General features: G+C 29.0%; 1 protein-coding gene across 1 annotated transcript in view; it reads left to right on the top strand.

The window, feature by feature from the left end:
• The window catches only part of LOC129965801 (Na(+)/citrate cotransporter-like), a 39149-nt gene extending 18391 nt beyond the window's left edge, over positions 1 to 20758 (top strand). The window contains exons 5-13 of the mRNA XM_056079998.1: positions 3681 to 3750; positions 6197 to 6325; positions 7989 to 8108; positions 9977 to 10057; positions 11140 to 11247; positions 12839 to 13016; positions 14602 to 14763; positions 16604 to 16741; positions 19414 to 20758. Of these exons, the coding sequence (XP_055935973.1) occupies positions 3681 to 3750; positions 6197 to 6325; positions 7989 to 8108; positions 9977 to 10057; positions 11140 to 11247; positions 12839 to 13016; positions 14602 to 14763; positions 16604 to 16741; positions 19414 to 19623 (1196 nt within the window). The 3' untranslated portion in view covers positions 19624 to 20758. The remainder of the gene's footprint in view (positions 1 to 3680; positions 3751 to 6196; positions 6326 to 7988; positions 8109 to 9976; positions 10058 to 11139; positions 11248 to 12838; positions 13017 to 14601; positions 14764 to 16603; positions 16742 to 19413) is intronic.
• The last annotated feature ends 4547 nt before the right edge of the window (positions 20759 to 25305 follow it).

Raw genomic sequence — 25305 nt, 5'->3', positions numbered from 1 at the left:
TCTATTATAATTAAGAAACAGTAGTGGGTATATGGTGGCTCTAGCTTTATTAGTTTTAGTTATATTAGCATCACTTCTTGAAACAACACAAGGATATTTTGAAACGGAACTCATATTTTCGAACCGTCGTCAGACAGCAAAGATGAAATCCGAGCTGGTACTTTCTATTCAAACTTCCATACCACATTAGCAGGAGGAAGTATGGCATAAGGAGTCTGATTTAACTGATTTAACTAATCCCACATACAAGATGGAAATTTAATGGAATCGTATTCCGAAATTGGTAACCCTATCACCATGACACTACGGCCAGAATAAAAGCGTGAGTCATAGGAAGTATGGCATAAGGAGTCTGATTTAACTAATGCCACATACAAGATGGAAATTTAATGGAATCGTATTCCGAAATTGGTAACCCTATCACCATGACACTACGGCCAGAATAAAAGCGTGAGTCATAGGAAGTATGGCATAAGGAGTCTGATTTAACTGATTTAACTAATCCCACATACAAGATGGAAATTTAATGGAATCGTATTCCGAAATTGGTAACCCTATCACCATGACACTACGGCCAGAATAAAAGCGTGAGTCATAGGAAGTATGGCATAAGGAGTCTGATTTAACTGATTTAACTAATCCCACATACAAGATGGAAATTTAATGGAATCGTATTCCGAAATTGGTAACCCTATCACCATGACACTACGGCCAGAATAAAAGCGTGAGTCATAGGAAGTATGGCATAAGGAGTCTGATTTAACTGATTTAACTAATCCCACATACAAGATGGAAATTTAATGGAATCGTATTCCGAAATTGGTAACCCTATCACCATGACACTACGGCCAGAATAAAAGCGTGAGTCATAGGAAGTATGGCATAAGGAGTCTGATTTAACTGATTTAACTAATCCCACATACAAGATGGAAATTTAATGGAATCGTATTCCGAAATTGGTAACCCTATCACCATGACACTACGGCCAGAATAAAAGCGTGAGTCATAGGAAGTATGGCATAAGGAGTCTGATTTAACTGATTTAACTAATCCCACATACAAGATGGAAATTTAATGGAATCGTATTCCGAAATTGGTAACCCTATCACCATGACACTACGGCCAGAATAAAAGCGTGAGTCATAGGAAGTATGGCATAAGGAGTCTGATTTAACTGATTTAACTAATCCCACATACATGGAAATTTAATGGAATCGTATTCCGAAATTGGTAACCCTATCACCATGACACTACGGCCAGAATAAAAGTGTGAGTCATAGGAAGTATGGCATAAGGAGTCTGATTTAACTGATTTAACTAATCCCACATACAAGATGGAAATTTAATGGAATCGTATTCCGAAATTGGTAACCCTATCACCATGACACTACGGACAAAATAAAAGCGTGAGTCATAGGAAGTATGGCATAAGGAGTCTGATTTAACTGATTTAACTAATCCCACATACAAGATGGAAATTTAATGGAATCGTATTCCGAAATTGGTAACCCTATCACTATGACACTACGGCCAGAATAAAAGCGTGAGTCATAGGAAGTATGGCATAAGGAGTCTGATTTAACTGATTTAACTAATCCCACATACAAGATGGAAATTTAATGGAATCGTATTCCGAAATTGGTAACCCTATCACCATGACACTACGGCCAGAATAAAAGCGTGAGTCATAGGAAGTATGGCATAAGGAGTCTGATTTAACTAATCCCACATACAAGATGGAAATTTAATGGAATCGTATCCGAAATTGGTAACCCTATCACCATGACACTACGGCCAGAATAAAAGCGTGAGTCATAGGAAGTATGGCATAAGGAGTCTGATTTAACTGATTTAACTAATCCCACATACAAGATGGAAATTTAATGGAATCGTATTCCGAAATTGGTAACCCTATCACCATGACACTACGGCCAGAATAAAAGCGTGAGTCATAGCAGCGAAAATGTTAACAGTGTTCACATTCGTCAGCTCAGAATTTTGTAATCGACTTTTTTTTTCTAATTGGAAATAGTTCTAAAAATTTTTACAAATATGAATTTCCGATGCGAACTTTATATTTGAAAAATTTCATAATTCAACTGTCATTTAATAAATTTAATCAATACATTTTGAATGAATTGTAGTCTTTTATCAGTGGCTCTATTCAGTTCCGAGTTCTAGAAACAGCTATTTAAAAGATGCCAAATTAATTATAATAATGAATTTAGAAACGTATTAAATCCAAAAAGTAGAAGTTAATAAAAAAATTTTAAACAAGAATAATTTTTAAGTATAAATTATTAGCCCTATTCACGGAATTATAAGCAAAATTTTGTTGATAATAAGTAAAGTAAATATTTATTATAAAAAAGTCTAAGTTAAAAAAAATGTAACAGAATGAGGTATTCAAAACAAATATATAAGAATTAAAAAATTATACATATGTATAAGGTATTTCTTATGTATTAATTGTAAATTAAACTACAATTAATAAATAAGAAAATTTCTGAATAATTATTAAAAATTAAAATATATTATGAATGTTATTAACATTTGAGTTCCTTTGGAGCATTTTTGTCAGTATATTTTGAACTTTAAATTATTTATTTTTTGCAGTTTATAAGTTTATTTATAAAAACTTTATTCTCTAAATTTTTTTTGCATTTTTATACTGAATACGAATGCTGAGTATTTTCAATTGCTGCAATATACGTATTTAGTATCAATATATTTTTTCTAGAAGCTGTTTATAAAATTGAGAAATATCGGCTGCATAAATAATAAGTATCTGATTTTATTCAAGGAAAGAAGAAGTTTTATCTTAATAAGAAAGATATCAGAAAGAGACATAAAAAAGCACAATAAAGCAGTAACGATTAATTTATTTAATACGCTGAACAATATTCAGAAATTGCGAAATTAAAGAATACACTTTTTAAAACAAAGTTTTTTTCCTTTCTAATTACAGAATTCAGAATTTCATTTTTTTTTTTCCTAAATTGATTATTTTATTTTATGTGTAATATATGCTATGCAGAGGAGAGAAGTTATTAAATTCTATCATATCAAAAAACCGAATTGTGTTTGTAGAAGTGAACATAAAATTTAAAAAAAGGATTTCAGAACAAAGTTTAATTAAATATTCTTAAAATATAAAATTTTTGACAATTTTTCTCATTAAATTCATTTTTTTAAAAAATTTTAACATCGTAATTTTATCAATCATTTTTAAGGTAGGCTTTAATCAATTTTATTAGTTATTTTTAAGTTACTCAACATTTTTATGAGTAAATATTGCTAGTATTTGAATAAAATTATGTTGCATAAAAAGTTTACGAAGTAACTTTCTGTAATTTCATGACATTTTTGTTTTATTTTTTTAAAGATTGTGCATTCCTAGCTGATTTTTTTTTTCCATTATTATTTAGGAGATACAATACTGTGTATTTTTATTTTTCAATATTGGTACAGATAAGTTTATTTCATTTCTGAATACAATTGGATTATTTAAAAAGTACGCTCTCGGTGAAGACGAGAAAAATAAAATTTCAATAAATCTCATATTTCAATTTCTATGAAAAAATCTCTTATCCATACATTAATTTGAATTAATTAAATTTTAATAAATTATAAGTTAAAATTATTTTTTTTCTTTTGTCAGAATGTTTTCTTTTTTTCAGACAATTCTCTTACAGAAAGTAAGCAAGTTTGTAATACTGAAGATAATGGAAAATCTAGTACTAAAAAAGTGTAAGCAAATAGTTTTATCAGCATTATATGAATATATCATTTAGTGTTAATTTATTTCATTGTTTCATAAACGCTTATATTAAATATAAATGGTCTTTATTAAATATTTTACTTAAAAATTTAGAAACATACTTTAGCAACTGCTAATTTCTGTCTGGTTGCAACATATTTTACGTTATTTTCAATTTTGCCTTATTTGAAATCGTGTATGTAGTAAATAAGCAATCTATTTATTGTTGAATATATTCGTAGCTCTTCATTTAAAATTTGTGAAATTTGGCAAGTTTCTTCAAGAAATTTCGAAAACACATCACCCCCCCTCCCCCACAAAAAATAAATAGTTACAAAAATTGCAACTAGAGAGCGTTTTATGATAAAATTGACATATAGCTTCATATTTTGATAACCACTATTCTGACATAAGATGAAAATATTATGAATAAAAAGATGGAATGAATGTTGCATCCGTTTCTTGCCTTTTTCACAGAAAATATGCAATTTTGAAAGCGCTATTTAAACTTCTTTCTATTTAATCAGAAAGGCGTTTACGATCCAGGATCTACTTGAAGAGTTTCTGTTTCGAAGAACGTTTACAGAAATGCAATAATTGAAAAAAGGATTATCAAAAATAATAAGGAATTCAAGGAAACCATACATTTGTCCTTAAAATGTAATAATTTTTTTTTCTACAGAGTTAATTTATGATGTTGTAAATGTGGTGAAAACGGACAATGGTTCAAACTTAATGGACAACACGGGCATTCGCTACATTGCAATAAATTATTTCAGGGTTTTTTTTTTTCTTCCATAAGATTCTTAGGAACATTATGTCTCTTAAGATACATAGCATATATTCCTATAATTTGATACATGGGCAGCAACTGTTGCTAATTGACTATCTTGTAGATTTAGCATTTGTACTAGAATTCCTTGTCGATGTGAAGTCGATATGGATCGAACCTGGAACATTCTATGGACCATTGTAGTATAATTTTATGGATGGTGCGGCGAATACATGTGTGGCAGATTGTGATGGGCGAGGCTGGAACGTGGGACCTTGTGGTTCGCAGTCCAGTAACATGATCACGATACAAAAGCAATTGCTCGGGTAGTGTAGCTGTTAACTGGCTTATAAGTGGTAATGTTTTAGCTGTTGATTCTAATGCGCCTGTACCTATTTGAGCATTTGAGAAGCGCCAAGCGTTATGGCGAGCGTCTGTGGGTGAGTGGTTGCTGATGTGCTGCGTCAAGTGAGTCTGACGACTTTGGGTTGCTGTGGGTAGATGGCGCCACAACAGCTGTAAGAAGATTATGTGTTCAAATTACGTCCGGGTCACCACTGTGGAGGATTGTGATGGGGGAGGATAGAATCTGGGACCTTGTGGTTCGCAATCCACTAACATGGCCACGTTACAAAAGCAATTGCTCGGGTAGCGTAGCTGTTAACTGGCTTATAAGCTATTCACTACAAATGTAACATATAAGTCTGGAATGTGAAACTTCATTCTCTCCTTTAAGTGTTATTGCAGTCATAGAAAGGAACAATTATGATCGGTCTATTTACCCTTAGAGGCCCTATAACATGCTCTGCTGCTGGACAGTATTATGCATCGCTTCTAGAGAATAACATTGTTCCATTCCAGCAACTGAGTGTCCTGACGGAACTTTTTGCATACATTATGGAGCATCTTCACCAATAATCTATCCAAGTTAAATGTTACCCGAAGCATAATAATATTTTTTGATACTTCAATATGCTCAGAAAAATATTACAGAAGGAAGGGTAATTAGTCGCCATTTTCTTTATGTTTGGTTTACAAGACACCTACATTGATATCAATGTGATCTTTCGCTTCAGGGCTAATTTAAAGAGTGGATTATTCATGATGACGTAATATGTTTGTCAGAATTTATTTGCCAATTACTCTCCATCATGCTGATAAAATTTTTAGAATGTCTTAGCCTATGAATGTCTAGTTTTCTATTCTGATATCTCAGAAATCTTTGCAATAATAGTCTTGATTTGTCTTCATTAATCTTTTCTAGGGTAATATTCTGTGGAATAAGGACAATAATAACTAATTATTTTCTTAGAAGCCTCTTTATTAAAATTTGCCTGTCGCTTCTCTTGATTAAAATCTTGGTAAATTTCATAAATTTTAGGTGTATAATTATAACTATATACAACTTTAAATAGATTAATTTTTCTTATATATACCTTGTATTATCGTTTTAATCAAATAACCCTTCACCTACAATATGTTTCCTATATGCACATATTATCAAGTTTTTATTAACTTTTTTTTCATTGGCTATACATTAACTTAATTTTCTTTTTATATAATTTATAGTCAGAAAGCTAGAAGCAACGCACATTTTGCATGTGTTTATTAACTTTTTCCCTGGACTATGCGTAATTTTTCTTTTCTTTTTATGTACTTTATAGTCTGGAAGCCAGAAGCTCTACTCTGAAGGTGGCATGCCTTCTTAGTGTTTGTTATGCAGCTAATATTGGTGGCACTGGAACACTCACTGGAACAGGACCAAACTTAGTGCTTAAAGGGATGCTGGAAGAGTAAGCTTTTGTTTCTTAAAGTATCATAATTTTGATGTTGTTCCTACTGATATTTAAAAGTACAGTATGCGATCGTTTGCGTTTAATATACAGCTTTTGTAAAGCGAAGCATGTAATTATTTATTGTTTGACTAGTTACAACAGAAGCCTTTAAATTTCTAGAGATAGAATGCATTTATTAAGAACTCTTATCTGCCTCCCAGGCTAAGTTGAATCTATGATCTAATAAGGCGAACTCCTCGAAGATGTCGTTTTGAATAAAATTTTAAAAGAAAATCACTCATACACGGTACCCAAAATGAATCCTAAAAAGCCATTATGAATTTAATGTGATTATAATTAGGATTATTCTTTTTCTTCGTTATTGATTATAATTTCAAAACATTTTTTAATTATATAAAAGTTCTTGAAATACATTTTTATCAATACTATTATCTACAAGCGTTTATTTTCAGATCTGATAATACAAATTTGGCCATGATGGAGTGTTGAAAAAATAACTTGAATGATATTTTTCGCACCGAACATGCAATATTTTCACAAGGTTTTCAAAAGAATATTTAGAAAAGACTAATTTTAATTATTTAGATTTGGAAAAAATTGATTTAAATCACTTATTTATGCCCATGTATGATATTCAAATTCCCTTTGCATACTAATTTTGTACATATCTAACAATTATACATATCTTGATTTATTAACTGTACTAACAACTGTACATATCTTGGTTTATTAACTGTACTAACAACTGTACATATCTTGATTTATTTTTGTAAATAAACCAAGAGATTATTATTTAATTTTAATTATGAAATAAAATATTTTAGTATCATTTATCAATTAATTAGCATGATATCAAAGTCTGTGACAAATCATAATATACTTTGATATAAATTTCTCATTAAAATATTCTCATTAAAGAATATTTTAACATTCTGAATATGCAATATTATTTTATTTTCTGGAGAAAATTTCTCATTCTAAAATTGAAAGTCTTCATGCGTTAAATTAAATCAATCGGAAGCCAAAATTATAAAAAGGAGCTTTGGAAATTAAATCATTAATTACATACATTCACTCCCTAGTATCCGGCCTAATGTGACGGAAGGGCAGGCCGGATAACAAAAACGCCGGATATACCGGAGTTCTTTGAACTTATTTCTTTGCCCCCAATACCAGAAAACAAAGTTTTTACATCAAAACTCACTGATATAATAAGTATTTTCTTTCTTATTGAATGCTAAACCCTCTATTTATCTCAAGCCTCGTAGAATGTGAAGGCGGCAGTGACCCGTTAAATCATAGAAGCAGTTGCCGGTAACATGTCGATTTGAAATAGAAGGCTCTGTACTGGTAGTTTATATATGTTTATATACTACACTGCACGTTTCAGGAATTTATTTGAGGGAAAAGTAAGTTAAAGGATACAAATTGTTCACATATTAATATAAATTCTGTGAAGCCTCAATTAAATGCAGGAAACATAAACAATGTTGCCAATGCAACGCATTGATTCCTTGATTTAATTACGATGAAAGAAAACTAGGCCGGATAATACGGAAGTCGGATAGTCCTGAACCGGATACTCGGGAATGTACTGTATTTATTTTGTCGTTTAGAAATCACTATTTTCCTATTCCAAACAATAATTTCATGATTCTAGACTTCACCCAGAGAGTACAGATATAACTTTCGCAACCTGGATGATGTACAATGTACCCGGAATGATTCTGTGCGTTCTCATTGGTTGGTTCTATCTTTGGCTGGTGTACGTTCGTTGTTCGTAAGTAAAATAATTGCATTCTTTAAATAATTTAACTTAAATATTGTTTATTGAATTATGAGTTTTTATTAGCTTCTTACAGAATAACAAAATTCGAAAGAAAAAAAATTGAAAGCTAATTTTACTATTTTTTCGTTTTAGAATACAATATTTTGTACTGCAGAACATAATTGTCCATGTATTATAGAATTCGAATTTAAAATGAAAGTTCTGAAATATTAAAATTTTCTTTATAAATTGAATAATTTATCCAAGATCAGCGAAGAGACTTTTTAGAAGATTATCAGTAAAATTAGAAACTATTCGGCAAGAAATCTCTCTAAAAGTAACTCACTGACTGATATTTTTTTCAAATTTCATTAAATATGTGAACCGCACGTTTATATCTAATATAGCTGAATTCCGCCACATTTTACGATATATTTACACTAGACTAAATATTATATTATATTTTTATAGATTATGAATGTTTCCCGTTATTCAAAATAACAATAATAATAATAATTCCTATAATGTTCTAGCTCTATAACGTCAGATCTATTTGACTCGAAGAATTTTACATTTATTACGATAAAAGAAAAATACTGTTTGTATAGACAACCTATTAGCCTTATGTCAATTGAAAGAAAGATGCAATTTTATCTGAAAATGTTTATAGAAAAACAATCGAAAACAGATTCTTAATTAAAATTTAACAACTAAACCTATAGGTCATGCTAATTTTGTTACTAATTCGTAACTTATAACTAAAATAATTGGAAGTTAAAGCATACATATCATATACAGTATCAAAAATATTCAATGTAAATTATATATAATGTTAACAAACAGCAACACAGAGCCGTACTTATACTAGTGAGAAAACAGTTAGTCGAATCTTGATTATAGTAAAAAGGAGATGATTTATCCATCATCTGATCATGTTAGTAATGATTTACATAATCATGGGTTACTCGCAAATGCGTCACAAAAGGGCTGTGGACGTAACTACCAATGTTAAAACAGCAATTTTCCACACTGTTCTATCAAGACAGCAGATCAGTACTGCTGTAGATACAATTTACTGCTGCAATTTATTGGCGATTCGGTACTACTAATCAGTTGTAACGGCGATCAAAAAGCGCCAAGAAAAAATTTCGTCTATTTGGCGATTTCAATCCTCAAACTATATAGCATGTGATTTGCACGTGCTATATAGTTGTTTGCTGATGCTTTTGCATATGTATGTGTGTGTATTTATGCACTTGAGTATATTTTATAATTTTGAGTAATTTTTTTCTTAGCGCTTTTTGGTCGCCGTTAAAACCAAATTGTGCTGGCGATTCTACTATGATAATTCTAAATTTTTTTTAGCCCTTTACAACTTTTGGTCCATGTTTAAAAAGAGACAACACTTCTTGAATCACCTCTAAAATCAAAATGTTTCTTCGCAATGATATCCTTAAGATGTGTTATGCTTCATATATTTTTTTTCGAACTTTATCAAGAATATCAATGCAAACAGTACTCTTCTCCCAAGACAAGCAAGCTAAGAATCAGAAAGACTTCCGAAACTTATACCGAATCAACGTAGTTTTTTTTTAAAATTTCAACGATTATTGAAGATAAATAAATGCTTCAGGTTTATAAAAATAGTTCAAATGGTAACCGAGAAATAACATGTAGATTATTATTATTTCGTATTAAACATGTATTTCTGTATTATTATTTTGCAATTTTAAAGTTTTTCATTTTTAAATATTTATATTAATAAAGAAAATATTTAATTAAAGCAAATAAAAATAAGATTGCAATTTTTAGCAATTAAAGTCTTTACTAGTTCTAAACAACTAACAAAAGGAAAAAAATAATTATTTTATTTTTTTCAGGAATATAGACCACAATATTGAATCAAAAGAGAGGATTCATGAAATAATTTCAAAAAGATATATTCGACTTGGACGTTTGTCGTAAGTTAAAACTTTAAATTGATTTGTTTACTTTAAATTGACTTGAATCCTTATATTTCCTGTCCTTCAACCTGAAATAACCCACCATTGGCCTTCTGTCAAGGCAGGAAAGAGCTTAAGAATAAGAATTGGATGAAGGACATTATGTATTCCATTCTCCAGCTGTGCAATATTAAAAAAAATAACTTGATTGATTGATGCGCACTTTAAGCATGTAATTGTCTCCAACGAAGTTGGACTGGCTATAGCATGTTTTTCTTCAACCAAAATATACTTAGTAGATTCCTGACTAGAATCTAATTTCATTTATTGAAATCAGGCTTCTATCATTTGTATTAACTTGCTACTTCAAAGTTGCTTTGACCAATAAAAGATGCCCCATTTTTCGTTTGTCACATACTAAAAATGCAAGGTTAGAATCTCCACTAATTAAAATAGTATAAAACCAGTCTATGTAATAATAGGCATGAAAAGACTTATTTAAGCAGACTTAAGTTTGTGAAGAACAAATGCTTATGTCAATGCATGAGTACTGGAGTATTATTATTTAATTAAAAGAAGGTATAAAGCTAGATCTTGTTTGCTTAAAAGTTTATAAAATAATTTGTTCAAAATCTTAAAAATTTATAATACCTTGAAATACGGAATATGTTGTATTTATATTATGTGTTTAAATAGGTAAATAACATGAAATTTGGGATTTTTTTTTATAAGTATGAACTACTATGAAATCTTTTTAAATTAACGGATTATTTATTCTGTGATACAGGAACTGAAAAACATAATAAGAAATTATAAAACTAAATTCGTATAAAAATATACCCTGCATTTTGTATTAATTTATGAGATTTTCTTTAGAAGATATTGTTCAAATTCAGAAATTAAGAATTGGAATTGCAACTTTTTTTTAATTAAAAACACATAGGAAACGCAGAATTTTAAAATTATCCTAAGATATACACCTACTTCCTTACAATAATAATTTCATCTATGAAATTTTGAAATTTAATTTCTAATTTTAAATAAAAATGTTGTATTAGAATGATAGAATCTCATTAATCATCGCTATCATAAATTTTCAGGTCTCATGAGGCTTCTGTGATAGTATTGTTCCTGATTTTAGTGTTTTTATGGGTATTTCGGGATCCCAAGTTTATTCCTGGCTGGGCGAGTATCTTTGGTTCGGACACGTAAGTAATCTGCTTTTTCAATTATATCTCATAAACAAGTAATATATAAAAAAAATTTAAGTCAATTCCTACTTTTGCAAAAATTGAACTCGCATTCTTCACCTTCACGTGAAAAATACTGAAATCCTTGCATTTTACCAATTGAGCTACTGCCTGTTGATTTCAATTTTTCTTACAAACTGCTAAAACTCTATTTAAAGTATTAAAACTTAATTTAATTTAATAATTAATAAATTAATATTAAAAAAAGCTATTATATCAAGTGTCATTCTCTACAAGTTTTAAAAAATGTATTTGAACTTGAGTGGATGAATAAAAAGTATTTTATTAGCGATTGAAAATTTGAACAAGATATATATAGAAAGAGTGTGAGCTAATAGTAGGAATTGAAATTAGATTACCTGTCAGCTCTTAAGCTTAAATATGATGATTAATTTAACTTTTCTTATACGAGGGTAGTCTGATGCAAGAAAAAAGGAGGGAAATGCTATTTTAAAATTTTGAATGACTTAAAAATCATTCTAATGCTGTAATATTTACAAAAGTTATCGAAGGAAACGTCAAAATTTCTCTTAATTTTTAATTAAAATTCTGACTAAATTTTTTAAAAAATCCCTCCAATGTACACACTTTGACTTTCCGAAGTATTTATGCGCCAAATTTGATAACTCTAGGTCAAACGGTTTGGCCTGTAGAACATCAGCACATACACATTCTCACACATTCATCTTCATTGTTATCAACTAAGCAATAACAAAAATAATTTTTTAAATGCTTTTTTTCATCAAATATGCATTTCCTGTTTGAAAAATGCCATTATTTACTGAAATTTAAGGGTGTTACTTTTGAATATGAATGAATACATTTCATTAAGAAAATTTCCAAACAACGATCAGTTGTACAATTACTCACAGAGTTTTGGACCACCATCAGTTGTGCAATTACTCGCAGAGTTTTGGACCACCATCAGTTGTGCAATTACTCGCAGAGTTTTGGACCACCATTTGCAGAATAAAGTTTTTGGAGATTTAAAAATAAATTTTAGCATTATTTTTAATGTCCATTAGTTGCGACGACTAATAGAAAATCAGTGCAGGGAACAATTGCCAAAGTATAATTTTTTCAAGCAATACCTGTTCAGACTCATCCATAAAATTTTAAGTTTTCAAATTTCCCAGATAAGACAATCCACAAAATTTCGGCGAACAGAACGAAAATTGAATTTTTTTTGTTTTGTTTTGTTTTTATTTGTTTTTTGATGCAACTCAAGATGGTATCTATTTGACAAGCATTTTAACAATTGGCTAAATTTTTGCGAGAGTGACGATAAGACTTCATCGTAAGCTAAAGTTCTAACAATGATTGTGGTTTTGTTTGACGGTTTTCTAAAGCTTGAACTGCATTTTAAATGATATCGATATAATAAGGCAATTCGAATATACCGTTAAAAGAATTAAAGTAGTTGTAATTCATCAAATTTATTTATTATTTGGTTAAAATGTCTCTTTTATCACTGAACTTGACCATTTCATATGATAAGAATTGACCTTATGACTTTCATATAATATGACTTGACCATTTCATCATCTAGGAAAATTGGAGATTCAGCCCCTGCCATTGCTGTTTCTTTTCTACTGTTCTACTTGCCTTCGAATCTTCGTGATCTGAACAGCCGACCTTTACTGGAGTGGAAGACAGCTCAAGCAAAACTGCCCTGGGGTGTTCTTTTATTGTTAGGAGGAGGTTTTGCTTTGGCACATGGAGCACAGGTATTGGATTAATGATTGTATATTATGTTCTTTTAACTTTCTTTTATCAAGAAATAATTTTTGAGCTCAAGTCTCTTCATTAATAAATTTACTACATTTCATAATTTTGAGATTGGTAGTTCGGTCACCATTATGGTGATGTTCATGTAGAGTGTTGTATTAAGCACTTCATCGCTATTAGGAAAATAAACTCTTTATTTCACTAACAACTATCGGAACATCACTGCTTAGCGCACGTATATATAAAACTAGAGATGCATAATCCACGATTTTTTGAATAACAAATAATATTGCTATTGTTATTTTTAAATATGCGTTCCAAATATCTGTTATTTCAATCATATTATTAATTAAAAATTATTACTTAATATTAAATATAAAATTTATTAATTGTAATTAATACTTAATTTAATTAACGTGTGATTGAATTAATTTATCTCAGCTTACTTCTTAAATTTTATTTTTTTCTCAAAACTATTAATTTAATTTATTTATTAGAGTGAACCATTTTCTGGAAAAGATGAGCTAAAAATATATGTCATTTCTTTAAAATGTTTACTTTAGTCCTATATTCTACCAATAGATGACGCCAGCAGTAAATAGAGTACATGTAATCAAAGTCAATCATGTCACGAGCAATTAAAAATTATCTATATGGAATAGTGCATCATCAAATACGAATATCGGTCACTCCCGTAAAGTGGATCGGTGACTTCGCACTTTCCAGTGAAGCCTCGCACTTTCCGGTGAATCACCGCTCCGATAAATTTCAGTGATATGCAATTCAATGATACGATACGATAATTCCAATAACCGGTCCGTTCACTTTTCAATGCAATCACAGATTTCTTTCGAGAGCTTCCATTGGACAGATCGTATCGTCACCGCTCCGGCAAATTTCAGTGATATCGTATCGATTGTTAGTTTCTATCGTGATCCAAAACCTGTAATCGAAATATCATCAGTAAGATCGTATGAAGGATTTGAATCACACCCCTCTTTGAAGAGTATTGATCACTTGTATCTGTGACTTTTTGATATTGGTTACGTAATAACCGCTCTGAAAATATTCGTCATCCCTATATAGAACGGGGATTCCCCGGGCGAAGTATTAACATAGATTGTATTAGGGAAACTAGATAGGTAGCGCTTTAGAATGACATGAATAAAAGATGGCGCTACGATCACTACAAGCTCTTAACCCTTTGCACTTCGAAAAGTTCAATGACATGATTATACCTAAATGTGTTGTTCTGTAAATCCAGAATGTTTGTAAGGATAATTTTTAATTTTCTTAGGAAGCTAAAAAAAATTGCCATTTGTTATATTCCAAAAATTTAATTTAAGAATTTTGCTATTACATGGCTTTTATTATAATAATTATCTACCAAGAATGTGAAAACGATTCGTCTTATAGAATAGTGAGTCAAAATCGACATAAGAGTGGAAACGATTAATAAGTTGAGTTTAATGAATTTCCCTTTGCATAATTAATTATGAAAGAAAAAAAATACTGGATCCTGTAAATTTCCTTCAATTCACTTAATAATTTTTGAGTGCATTAACAATATTTTTTCATGAATAGGAATCTGGGCTATCTGAACTATTAGGAGAGAAACTGTCATCTCTGAACGTTCTGCCCCCTGGTGCTGTTGTTGCCATTATTTGCTTCATGACAGCTATGATTACGGAAATCGCATCGAACACCACAGCAGCTACTATTCTACTGCCTGTCCTCAATCAAATGGTAGGTGCATTATTGGAATCTCAAGTCAATTTTTTAATAACATAAAACTATGAAAGATTGCTGATAACGGAAAGATTTGAGAGAATTGTCCAGTTTTCCGTGAAACAGCACAGTATCGTGCCAATTATATAAAAGCTCGCCAAAAAAAAAAGAATCAACTTGTTTGATTACATTAAATACTAACAAATGGCTTTAAGGTTGCAATAAAAAAAATGTCAGGATTATATTTGGCCAAAATTCGCCTAAAAATATAGCATTCGTGATTAAACCTCGCCTTAAATAAAACGTGGATAACTTTTTTTTTACATAATAATTTGCTTCACGTCATCCATTCTTTAAATCATTGTTATATAATTATGTTATCTTGCATTCATTTTTTTTATTCAAACAATCAGACCTGTTAGATCGCAATAAATTCGCTGGTGTTGCATTAAGATCTCTCTAAGCTGAACGAGCACCCTTATCGCAAATCAATGCTAGAAATAAATTCATACAACAGAATTAACATCAAAATATTTTACATTGTTTTACGAAAAATCATGACGTCAGAGAATGCCAATTCTGGGAAAGATGTCGCGAAATTTGAATTTGCCTTTATACAGTGTAATTAAAAACAATGGGACGAACTTTTAAAAGTAGCACAGTTGGGTGAAATAAGCAATTTTTATTTTCTGCTATACACGGAATATACTAAGAGAAAGTATTACAAACGTCAAAATTTTAGATTTCACAAATTTGATGAATCTCCACGTTTCAAATCTCCCTGGGTTCGAGAAAAAAAACCACATTTTTATTTTATCTGTCTATGATAAAAATAATTCAAAAGCACTTTCAGCCAGACGGATGAAATTTGGTTTATGGGTATTGCTAAAAGCTTGTGGATTTCTATTAACACCTGGGCTTAATACATTGAGAGGTAATCTGTTTATCCAAATAAGAGTTAACACGATGATTGAAAATCAAAGAAAGCTATATGGATAAATATGTTGCACATATTTAGCATTTAAAATATGTATCAAATCAAATTCAGGGAGTCAAATTCCTCAACGGAACGACCTTCTATCAGTCTGTAATTTCACAAGTACATGAATATCCTAACTTAAAAATGTAATGACTTAAGCATATGAAATTTACTATCTGATGTGGCAATTCAGAGTTCTAATTAAATTTGTGTTTTCATTTCATTAAAATGAATTAAAATCCTTATGTTGGCAATATATGCATTATATACTGGAGAAAAAGCATTCATTTTAATAAAATTAATCAAATAATTTTAATAATGTGTTTTATATAGATTTTCTATTGCCATAAACGATTTGATAAAAATTAATATAATTCTTAAGTATTCAACCATTTTTAAGTCTTACTCTTAGAGACATGGAAGGAAATTTATATTTAGGAAAAAAAATTGTGAATACAAAGAATTCTTACATAAAACTAAACTTATTGAATATGTTGAAACTGATTTTCATTCAACTTGTTAAATTATTTTATAGTAAGCATATAAGTAAATTAAGTAATTTTAATTTTTAAGTAAATTTTTAGTAACATTTTAAGTAAATTAAATGGGTTTTCTTTTAGTCATTCATTTGTTTGCTTAGGTAATCAAATATATCCACTTAACTGCTGTTTCTACAACGACAATGAAGTTTGAGTTTTACTGCACTTGTGGGCGTGTTACTTCTCCCAAATAACATATTTGAAAGAAATAAAATCTCATTAACAATACAAGCATGTTTAAACTTGAATAAATACATTCGTAATGCTGTCCAATGTACTGTTATTCCAATAATATATTTTTAAAACCAATATTTCTTTTAAATTTTGTATCATTTTATAGGCCATATCCATTGGTGTGAATCCCCTGTGCCTGATGCTGCCAGTTTCTATCGTGTGCTCCTATGCTTTCATGTTGCCTGTTGCCACGCCTCCAAATGCCATAGCTTTCGAGAATGGAAACATGAGAACAATAGATATGGTAGGTTCTATAATTTCACGAATGCCGGCGCATGTTCATTTGCTTAACACTTCTTTCATGCAACACTAAAGAGGTTATAATTATGATACTATTAAACATCCTTAGAAAATTCCTATTATCAATATATATAGTCATACACCGTCGTCTATAACTCTTTTTGGAACTAAAAATATGGCCCGTATTATTATTAGATGCTCAATTTGAAATTTCTATTTCAGTGTCAAGCAACTAAGGCGGATTTTTTTTAAAAACTTCTATGTAAATCGGTTGGTTTATAGTTGTGTGAACAAAGATATAAATAAAGCGCGAATATAAGTAAGCTATGTATGCTAATTGTAAACTTCACATTTCATTTACAATTTTTATGCTGACTGTAGTAAAGGTTAATGAGTTGAGGCCTGAAAATTTTATTATTTTATATTTAAACTGATTTTAGCGATTATTTTTGAAATGAGTATTCGTAAACATTATTGTCAGATACACTCCAAATGAAAGGAAACAAAAGTCTAATGTTATTATATATTTACGTCTAAAGTATACTACATAAAGTATTTTTTTTTTTTTTTTTGATTTCTTATTAGTGTAAATGTGCATGAGATTTTCTTCTACAACTTTCATTAGTTAATATGTGAGAATTATATTCGCGATATTGTTAGTAGAATACCAATTCGTCTAGACCGGCATTTATTCTAGTTCTGTTAGGTAATTATAATCTTATCAAAAATGCTTGGTTATAAAATTTTGTCAGTATTCCGAAATATTTTTTCTAGTATGTAATCCCTCTATTATTAGTGTCTGGTTATATTAGCTGCTCTATATATTTTGCAACGCAATAGATCTTGAAATATTTCAAATTAAATGTAACGTTTATAAAAAATGTATCTTCTCTTTTTACTTTTTCATATCTGAAGTATATCAAAAAGAGCGAGCAGGAGATATTATCGGTTACTACGTTGTCCAACTTCCCGAGGCCAAAAAGCACAATTTTGAATTTTTTTTCTATCTGTCTCTGAAGGTTGTAATTCAAAAAAGCTTCGACCTAAGCAGATGAAACCTGGCACCTGGACTATACACCAAATTTGAGGATTTCTATACATTTTGAATAAAGTCCACTAAGAGGAAGTCTGAATGAATATAAGTGAACACGATAATTATAAAAAAACAAGGTGTTGGATAGATACAATTTAGTATACAGAATTAATATCTAAAATATAGATACGTATCAAATTTGAAATCCATCAAGAGAATGACAGTCTGGCAATCTGTATTTTCACATGCATGTAAACCCATAACTAAAAACACAACTTGAATTAATGAAATTTGGTATGTGATCTCGTGGTTTCATTTGCCATGCTTTGTTAAATTTTGGTTTCAGTAGGTCGAAAAAAAAGGCATCAAAAATACGGTTAGCTTTCCGGTACGTTTGAATTAATTACACCCTAAATATTAATTGCCAAAATAATCGCCCATTAACCTATTAACCGGGTAATTAATTCATATTCAATTCGTTTTGCATTGAAATATTTCGTCATACCCATTTAACAGGTTAATAAGCACTTTTGCTAGTGTTATCCATCAAACGGTATGTGGTTAATAATACACAAGTGCTTGTTTTCTTTGCTATATTACGAAGAACAAAATTCTCAAATGTGGAACTCAAAAAATAAAAATCGAAGCACTTATAGCTTTCATAATTCTAAAAAGTCTACAAGCTTATGCGACTGTTATGAGTGGAATAGCACCCATATTAAAGAGTATGTTAGAATTTATTGATTAGATTGGTTGCTTTTTTTCGACTATTAACCGGCATCGGATACATTCATTCGTGTCGGAAATAATCAAATGCCTTTGCTTATTGCATTGCTGTATCACAAACTTATGAACTTAAAATTTAAAAGGAAATCTTTTATAGTCTATTCTGTTTCAGAGTAGAAAAATACTCACAAAAAATATTTAAACGTGACTGGACTAAACCTTTGTAGTATGATAATTTTTAGGTTATATTCTTCTACTTTTATTTCTAAAATTTGCATTTAATAATTTAGTATAGATGACGTGCGCTTATAATACCCTCACACGTGAGCATAAATTCAATAAATGAAAAAATAAATGGTTTTGTTGTAAAATATGCATGTAGTAAGGTTTTAACATTTATAAAAATTAGAGAAAAACATTATATGCAAATAAAATTAGCAACACTTAAAAGTTTATTTTTTTTGGAATTTTAAAATAATTAAAAATGCATTCGTACAATAAAATGCTCCAAATTCAATGAGTGAATATATTAATTTCGATTCATTTTAAACAAAAATGAAATTAAAATTTTGAAAATTGCCTTTTTAATAAGCATTTATAATCAAGGAAATATCTATGTCAATTTTGGCAGCTCTTGATATGAATATTTGCCATGTAGAATGTTTTGGACAACTTTTACATTATGCAAGTTGCATCTAAAATGACGTATAAGAAAATCAAAAGAAATTTATAAAAAAAATATTACAAATAGTTCATAGTTCAAAATTAGAAATCGGAAGATTTATCACGCAAGTAAATGAAAAATTTGAAAAATAAATAATTATTATCTAAATTAGAGGATAATTTTTCCCCCCTTCACAATGCGAAGGCAGCAATTTACTTCAAAATAGTTGTTAAAATATATTTTTTCTTTACAGGCGAAACCAGGGCTTGTTATGAATTTAGTGTGCTGTGGTGTTCAACTGTTCATGGTCAACACACTAGGAGTAGCCATGTTCGACTTAAACACATTCCCAAGTTGGGCCAAACACAGTTTGCATCAAAACATGACAAGTCGAAACATTTCTGATCTTGGAAATATTATTGCCAATGCGTCCCAATATATGAATGAGACTCTGTTAACTTAAAATTCTGAAAGATATCAACATTAGGAAATGGTGTCTGTCTTAATTTTGAAACAATTATTGCAGACACATGCTGGCGTTGAAATTTGAACTCTGAAAAATTTATTCATCTAGAATTTTTTCTATGTGAAAAGACGGAGAACTGTAACGGAAGAATAGATTATAGATGAAGCTAAAAACGGATTAAAGTGACAGCACATAGAACACAAGAAATGACCATTTTGCCGACGAATGATGTAACAGGAGATTCTAAGCTTTATGATTATAACAAAAACATCATAAAATTAGATAATTTAGCAATAAATAATTTTAATCATTAAACATTTTTTACTACTCAAATTTATTCTAATATAATGGGTATCTACTCTACTGTTGTTTAATAGTTCGTTACTTAACCGTTAGATCTAGACATATATGACCAGTTGGAAAAAAAGCTTCAAATGTTATTTTTTTTTCAATCAATAAATAAACTGCTAAAAAGACAAATTTTTATATAATTATCAGGGTCTAATGAGCCATATTTGATTTTTTTTTAAATGACGAAACTCTAATATTTGACATAAAACGGCCCCATTCTTCTGTGAGCAAATATTGATTTATAAAGCTTTAAATCAATATTGACGGCAGAAATTTTTTTTTTTATTCTAGACCAATCAACTGCTGGGTTCATTGATTGGGTGATATTTCTTGAGACAAACGCTGAAAAATTTTAAGTATCTGAGATATTTTATTAATTATGACTAATAGCACAAGGAGATTGATAAAAAATATAGATAAATTGATTGAAAAAGGGTAAAATGTAATTCTTTACTCTAACTAGAAATTTATGCATATTTGTAATGGTTTTGAAATTAACTAATGGGTTGTGATTAGAGTAATACCTGTATTATGTACATATTTATATATGCAGAATCAGTTAACTAAGCGTAATGATATAAAAGTGAAAGTATTTTAATTTTGTCAAGTTAAATTGTCTTTACTAATTCATGTTTTATGAGAATTGCATATATCACATTATAACTTAATTTATATTTTTATTGACATGACAAGAATTCGTTTTAAGAATAATTCTGTGTAAATATTTATATATGATAATTTATGTAAACTTTGAAAATTTATATTCCAACCTTTTCATTTTCCTTTCATAATGCTTGCTACTGCAATTATCATATATAAATATTTATATATGATAATTTATGTATACTTTGAAAATTTATATTCCAACCTTTTCATTTTCCTTTCATAATGCTTGCTACTGCAATTATCATATATAAATATTTATATATGATAATTTATGTATACTTTGAAAATTTATATTCCAACCTTTTCATTTTCCTTTCATAATGCTTGCTACTGCAATTATCATATATAAATATTTATATATGATAATTTATGTAAACTTTGAAAATTTATATTCCAACCTTTTCATTTTTCTTTCATAATGCTTGCTACTGCAATTATCATATATAAATATTTATATATGATAATTTATGTATACTTTGAAAATTTATATTCCAACCTTTTCATTTTCCTTTCATAATGCTTGCTACTGCAAAGATAAATTTTGCTTTGGTTACAAATTTTTTTTATAATAATAATTATTTTTTATATTGATTTAAAAATTCGTTATTTTAATGTTTAAATTAATATAATAAAGCCGAAATTTGAAATTATAAAACAGTTTTTTTAAAAACTAAATTGAAATTAGTGATTGATGTGAAGCTATCCAATTATACTGACTGACTAATATAATAAATGAGACACATATAGAACTTATCTCAATGTTACACTTATCTGAGCTCAAAAGTTTTTCGTATTTTATTTGTGTTTTTATATATTTTGATGAGTTTATTTATAAAAGATTGTATAATATTTATTTTAAAATATGTTTCGCTGAATAAAATACATAAGATATTAACTTATCTATTATTATTTTTATTGACTCCTAGAAACATTTACTATTCTAATAAATCAATGATTTATTTCTTCATGGGAAGTCTAATTTATTTTTAAATAGAGAGAATAATTCGTTTCTTCACAGTGGAAATAATTTAGTTTTTCATGGAAGGAATCGTGATTTCGTAATGTATTTCATTTTTATTCATAATTATATATATATATTTAAATAGGATCCATTTTAATATCTTTGTTGGGCGAAATATTTAATTCATTTTATCTTATTCTATTCGTGTTATTTTTCGAATACATTTTATAAGAAATCATATCTAGGTTATTTTGTAAAAAAACATTGAAAATTTAGTTCCAAGTAAAAAATCGTTTGAAACATTTTTGTTAATTCTGTTTTATTAATTTTTCATTTTTCATGAGAAAATAAATCATAAATTTAAATCTGAATTAAAAAAAAACAACAACTGAAAAGCCAATATTTTTGCTCATTATAGAAATTTTAAAAAAAAAAATCAATAGATTAATGACTTAAAAATAATATGAATATAAATATGAACTTGAAATAACATGAAGGTTTCTTGATAATTAAAGAAATTGTTAAGTTTTGTTAATTAAAAATTATGCTTCCATTAAGTATGCATTATGGCAAGCAAACAAGAAGGAGTCATCCAAGATTTGTTTACCAAATCGAATTTGACATAATCAAAACATAATATACAGAAATAGTTAAAATAAGAAATTTAAAAAAAATATATTTATATATTTCTCTCTGTTTTCCAAATTGTTTTGACATTTTCTGTTCCTTAAAAATTTATTCAAAACTTGGTTATTTGCTTTTAACATTCAATGGAGATTTAGATTCTCATTTGAAAATGGTTGCCTTCATATTTGATTGTAATTACTTTTTAAGTTGCCACTCACAAAATTTAAGATAATTTTGTACCATTCTTTAGAAATTAATTCTAATTATTTTGAAAAAAATTATGTCTTTGCTGTTTTTAAATATCGTTTCGAAACGTAATGATAATTTTCTCAAAAACTAAGGTGCATTAACGCTATCCACTCGGAGGACTCTTCTTAGATAATATTCAAAACGGTGCATCATTCTGAAGTTTTATTTATGAATTTTTTAAAAAATTTTGATTGTAAAAAATATGTACAGACTAGTAAATTGTAGATTAGTTTTTTTCAAAGAAATTCAACTTAAAACAATTATCTCTCTATATATATCACATATGCATATGGTTAGTTACTAGGCTAACAGCGTTTGCGGTACAGAAATTGCGGCTATTTTTTATTTCCGAATTTTAACAAACAAATGCAAGCAAACCATCATACCGATTTCAAACAACTTCATTGAATGCTTTTACATCTGCATTGAACACGATGCTTTCTTTGGAGCTGCAAAATAACAACAACAATTTTCTCTAGATGGTTCGCAGTGTAACAACAAACTGCATTCAGTCAGAAGAAAGAGGATATAAAATAAATCAAGAAATAGATTTCGAACAGAGAATTTAATCAAGCATAAAAATAGATTTAATCATTGTCAGATAAATAATCGTTATGACTTGTTTACGGAAACTAATTTTCATATCTCATCAATTATCTTATAAAAATATTCTTCGTATTAGCTTTAGCGATATCAGTTTCATTTCTAAATAATTTTTCCCCTTAATTTTAATAAGATTTCATGTATTATACTTAATAATATTTTTAAATGCTAAGATGGAATTCAAACCCACTTATCGAAACATTCAATCGTGTTTTTACCAATCCTTAATGTAGATCTTCACTTATGCTTTTATTTCGTATTGTATACATTTTTTTAATTCGTAATAAATTGATTAACTTAAATTAATTTTTTTCAGCCATATCATACAACAAGGTAAAATGTTTTTTTTAATGATTTCATATAATTAATCATTTAACAGCCCCAAAAATCAATAATCTGGACGAACAAACTGGTCGTCAAAGGCGGATAATAGATATTTATTTTTTGAAGCAATAAACAAGTCCTTGCATAAGATGAATCATGCATCGAATTACTTTTCTGAGTGCAAAGGGTTAAATTTCCTTATTGAAACAGATTTTTTTTCATTGAAGGCAAAGTTGAAAACAATAGAAATCCTATTTCATTTTTCATAATATACATTAAAAATAAAGTTACAGCTGATGCGGGGATTTTGCGTATAATTTGTATTATAATGTTTTATAAAAAAGTATCTTTTACATTAAAAATATAATACAAATTTCAAAAGTTTTTGTTTAGGAGAAAGAGAGATTCTAACGTGTGTCAATAGTTACATATATTTTAACTTTCTCATTTATGACGCTTACACTAGTTAGCTTTCAACAATTATTTTAAAACCTAACTAAACTTTACCATAAATATTTTTATATTATTTGCATTTCAAATTTCGTTCAAAAATTTTTCGGTATGAACAGGGTTTTAATGAAGATTCTGCAACAATTAATTAAATAGATAATATTTCATTAGTAAAAAAACATGTAGAATCTCTTATCGAATAATACTGCGCATTTCATCTTCTAATAAAATAAACCATAAAGATAATGCAATTTTTAAAATCAAATTAATAGAGTTGAACACATCCTGAAAAAACACTGCTAATTTCACAGACATATTAAAATTCACGATTACGAAAAGTGGCATCATTTTCGTGGTGTTAATCATAAGCTCAAAAGTATTCTGTCAAAGTAACTTTCTTAAGTAACCCATTCTTTTCTGAATAATAATTACACCACCTGCCTGGACAACAACACTACATCCCCCCCCCCCAAAAAAAAAAATCGAAAAACCAAATAATATGAGTAATTACATTCTCTGCTGTTGGGATACTACACTTCCGTAGTGCCGATATTCAAATGGATATCTTAATGACAACCTTAACATATTTTGGCATTAGTTTTTACGATATAAACGTATGCAGTTAACACGTTGCTTGCCGGCGTCCTGGCATAGGGCTAGCGCGTCTTCCCCATGATCTGGGCGTCCGGGATTCGAGCATGGTTGTTCTTCTTGCTCTACCTGTGAGGTGTGTGAATGTGCCCCCCTGTAAAAAAGGGTTGTGCAAGCGAATGTGATGCATGAAGTAGCTAAGTCGTACTCTTGGTCCTAGTTGGCGCTACTGACTAAACAAGAGACGCTCACTCGGTTTAAATCGCTGACAGACAATGGTCAGCGGACTTGTAAAGTGCCATAAGTCACAATACAACAACAACAACAACAATGTTGCTTGCCGCGTAAGTTTGCTGAGATTCCCACATTCTTTTTAATTAAATACCTTTTCTCAACTATAATTAAAAAACAGGAAAAAAAATTACCCAACTAAATAGATGTTTTGCACCCGGCTAGAATCGTGGCATGTTCATTTTAACAGATTTCATGCAACCTGTGAATTTATAAAACTGTAACAATGATTTTTTTAAACTTTACAAAATCCATGGAAACAAATGGAACAGGAAAAAATCTAATTTTAAATTAATATATTAAGAAAGAAAACAAAGTTGTTCAGATAAGATTACTTTTTTAATCTCTAGTTTGAATGCTATTAATCTCCTTTTATTCCTATATTAATATGAAAAAAACAACCTCTTATGATTTTAGCAAAATATTTCATAGAAAATGTAATAATCCATATTTGCATTAGTTCATACTTGACTTGTTAAGAATATTAACTTATTAAGGATGACGTGGAAGAGAATACTAAAATAGATATCAACCAATATTGCATTCTAACTTCACAAAATAAAAAA

This window comes from Argiope bruennichi, chromosome 4, assembly GCF_947563725.1.
Source record: "Argiope bruennichi chromosome 4, qqArgBrue1.1, whole genome shotgun sequence".
In the NCBI taxonomy this organism is placed as follows: Eukaryota; Metazoa; Arthropoda; class Arachnida; order Araneae; family Araneidae; genus Argiope; species Argiope bruennichi.
This window is presented reverse-complemented; position numbering and strand designations above follow the sequence as displayed.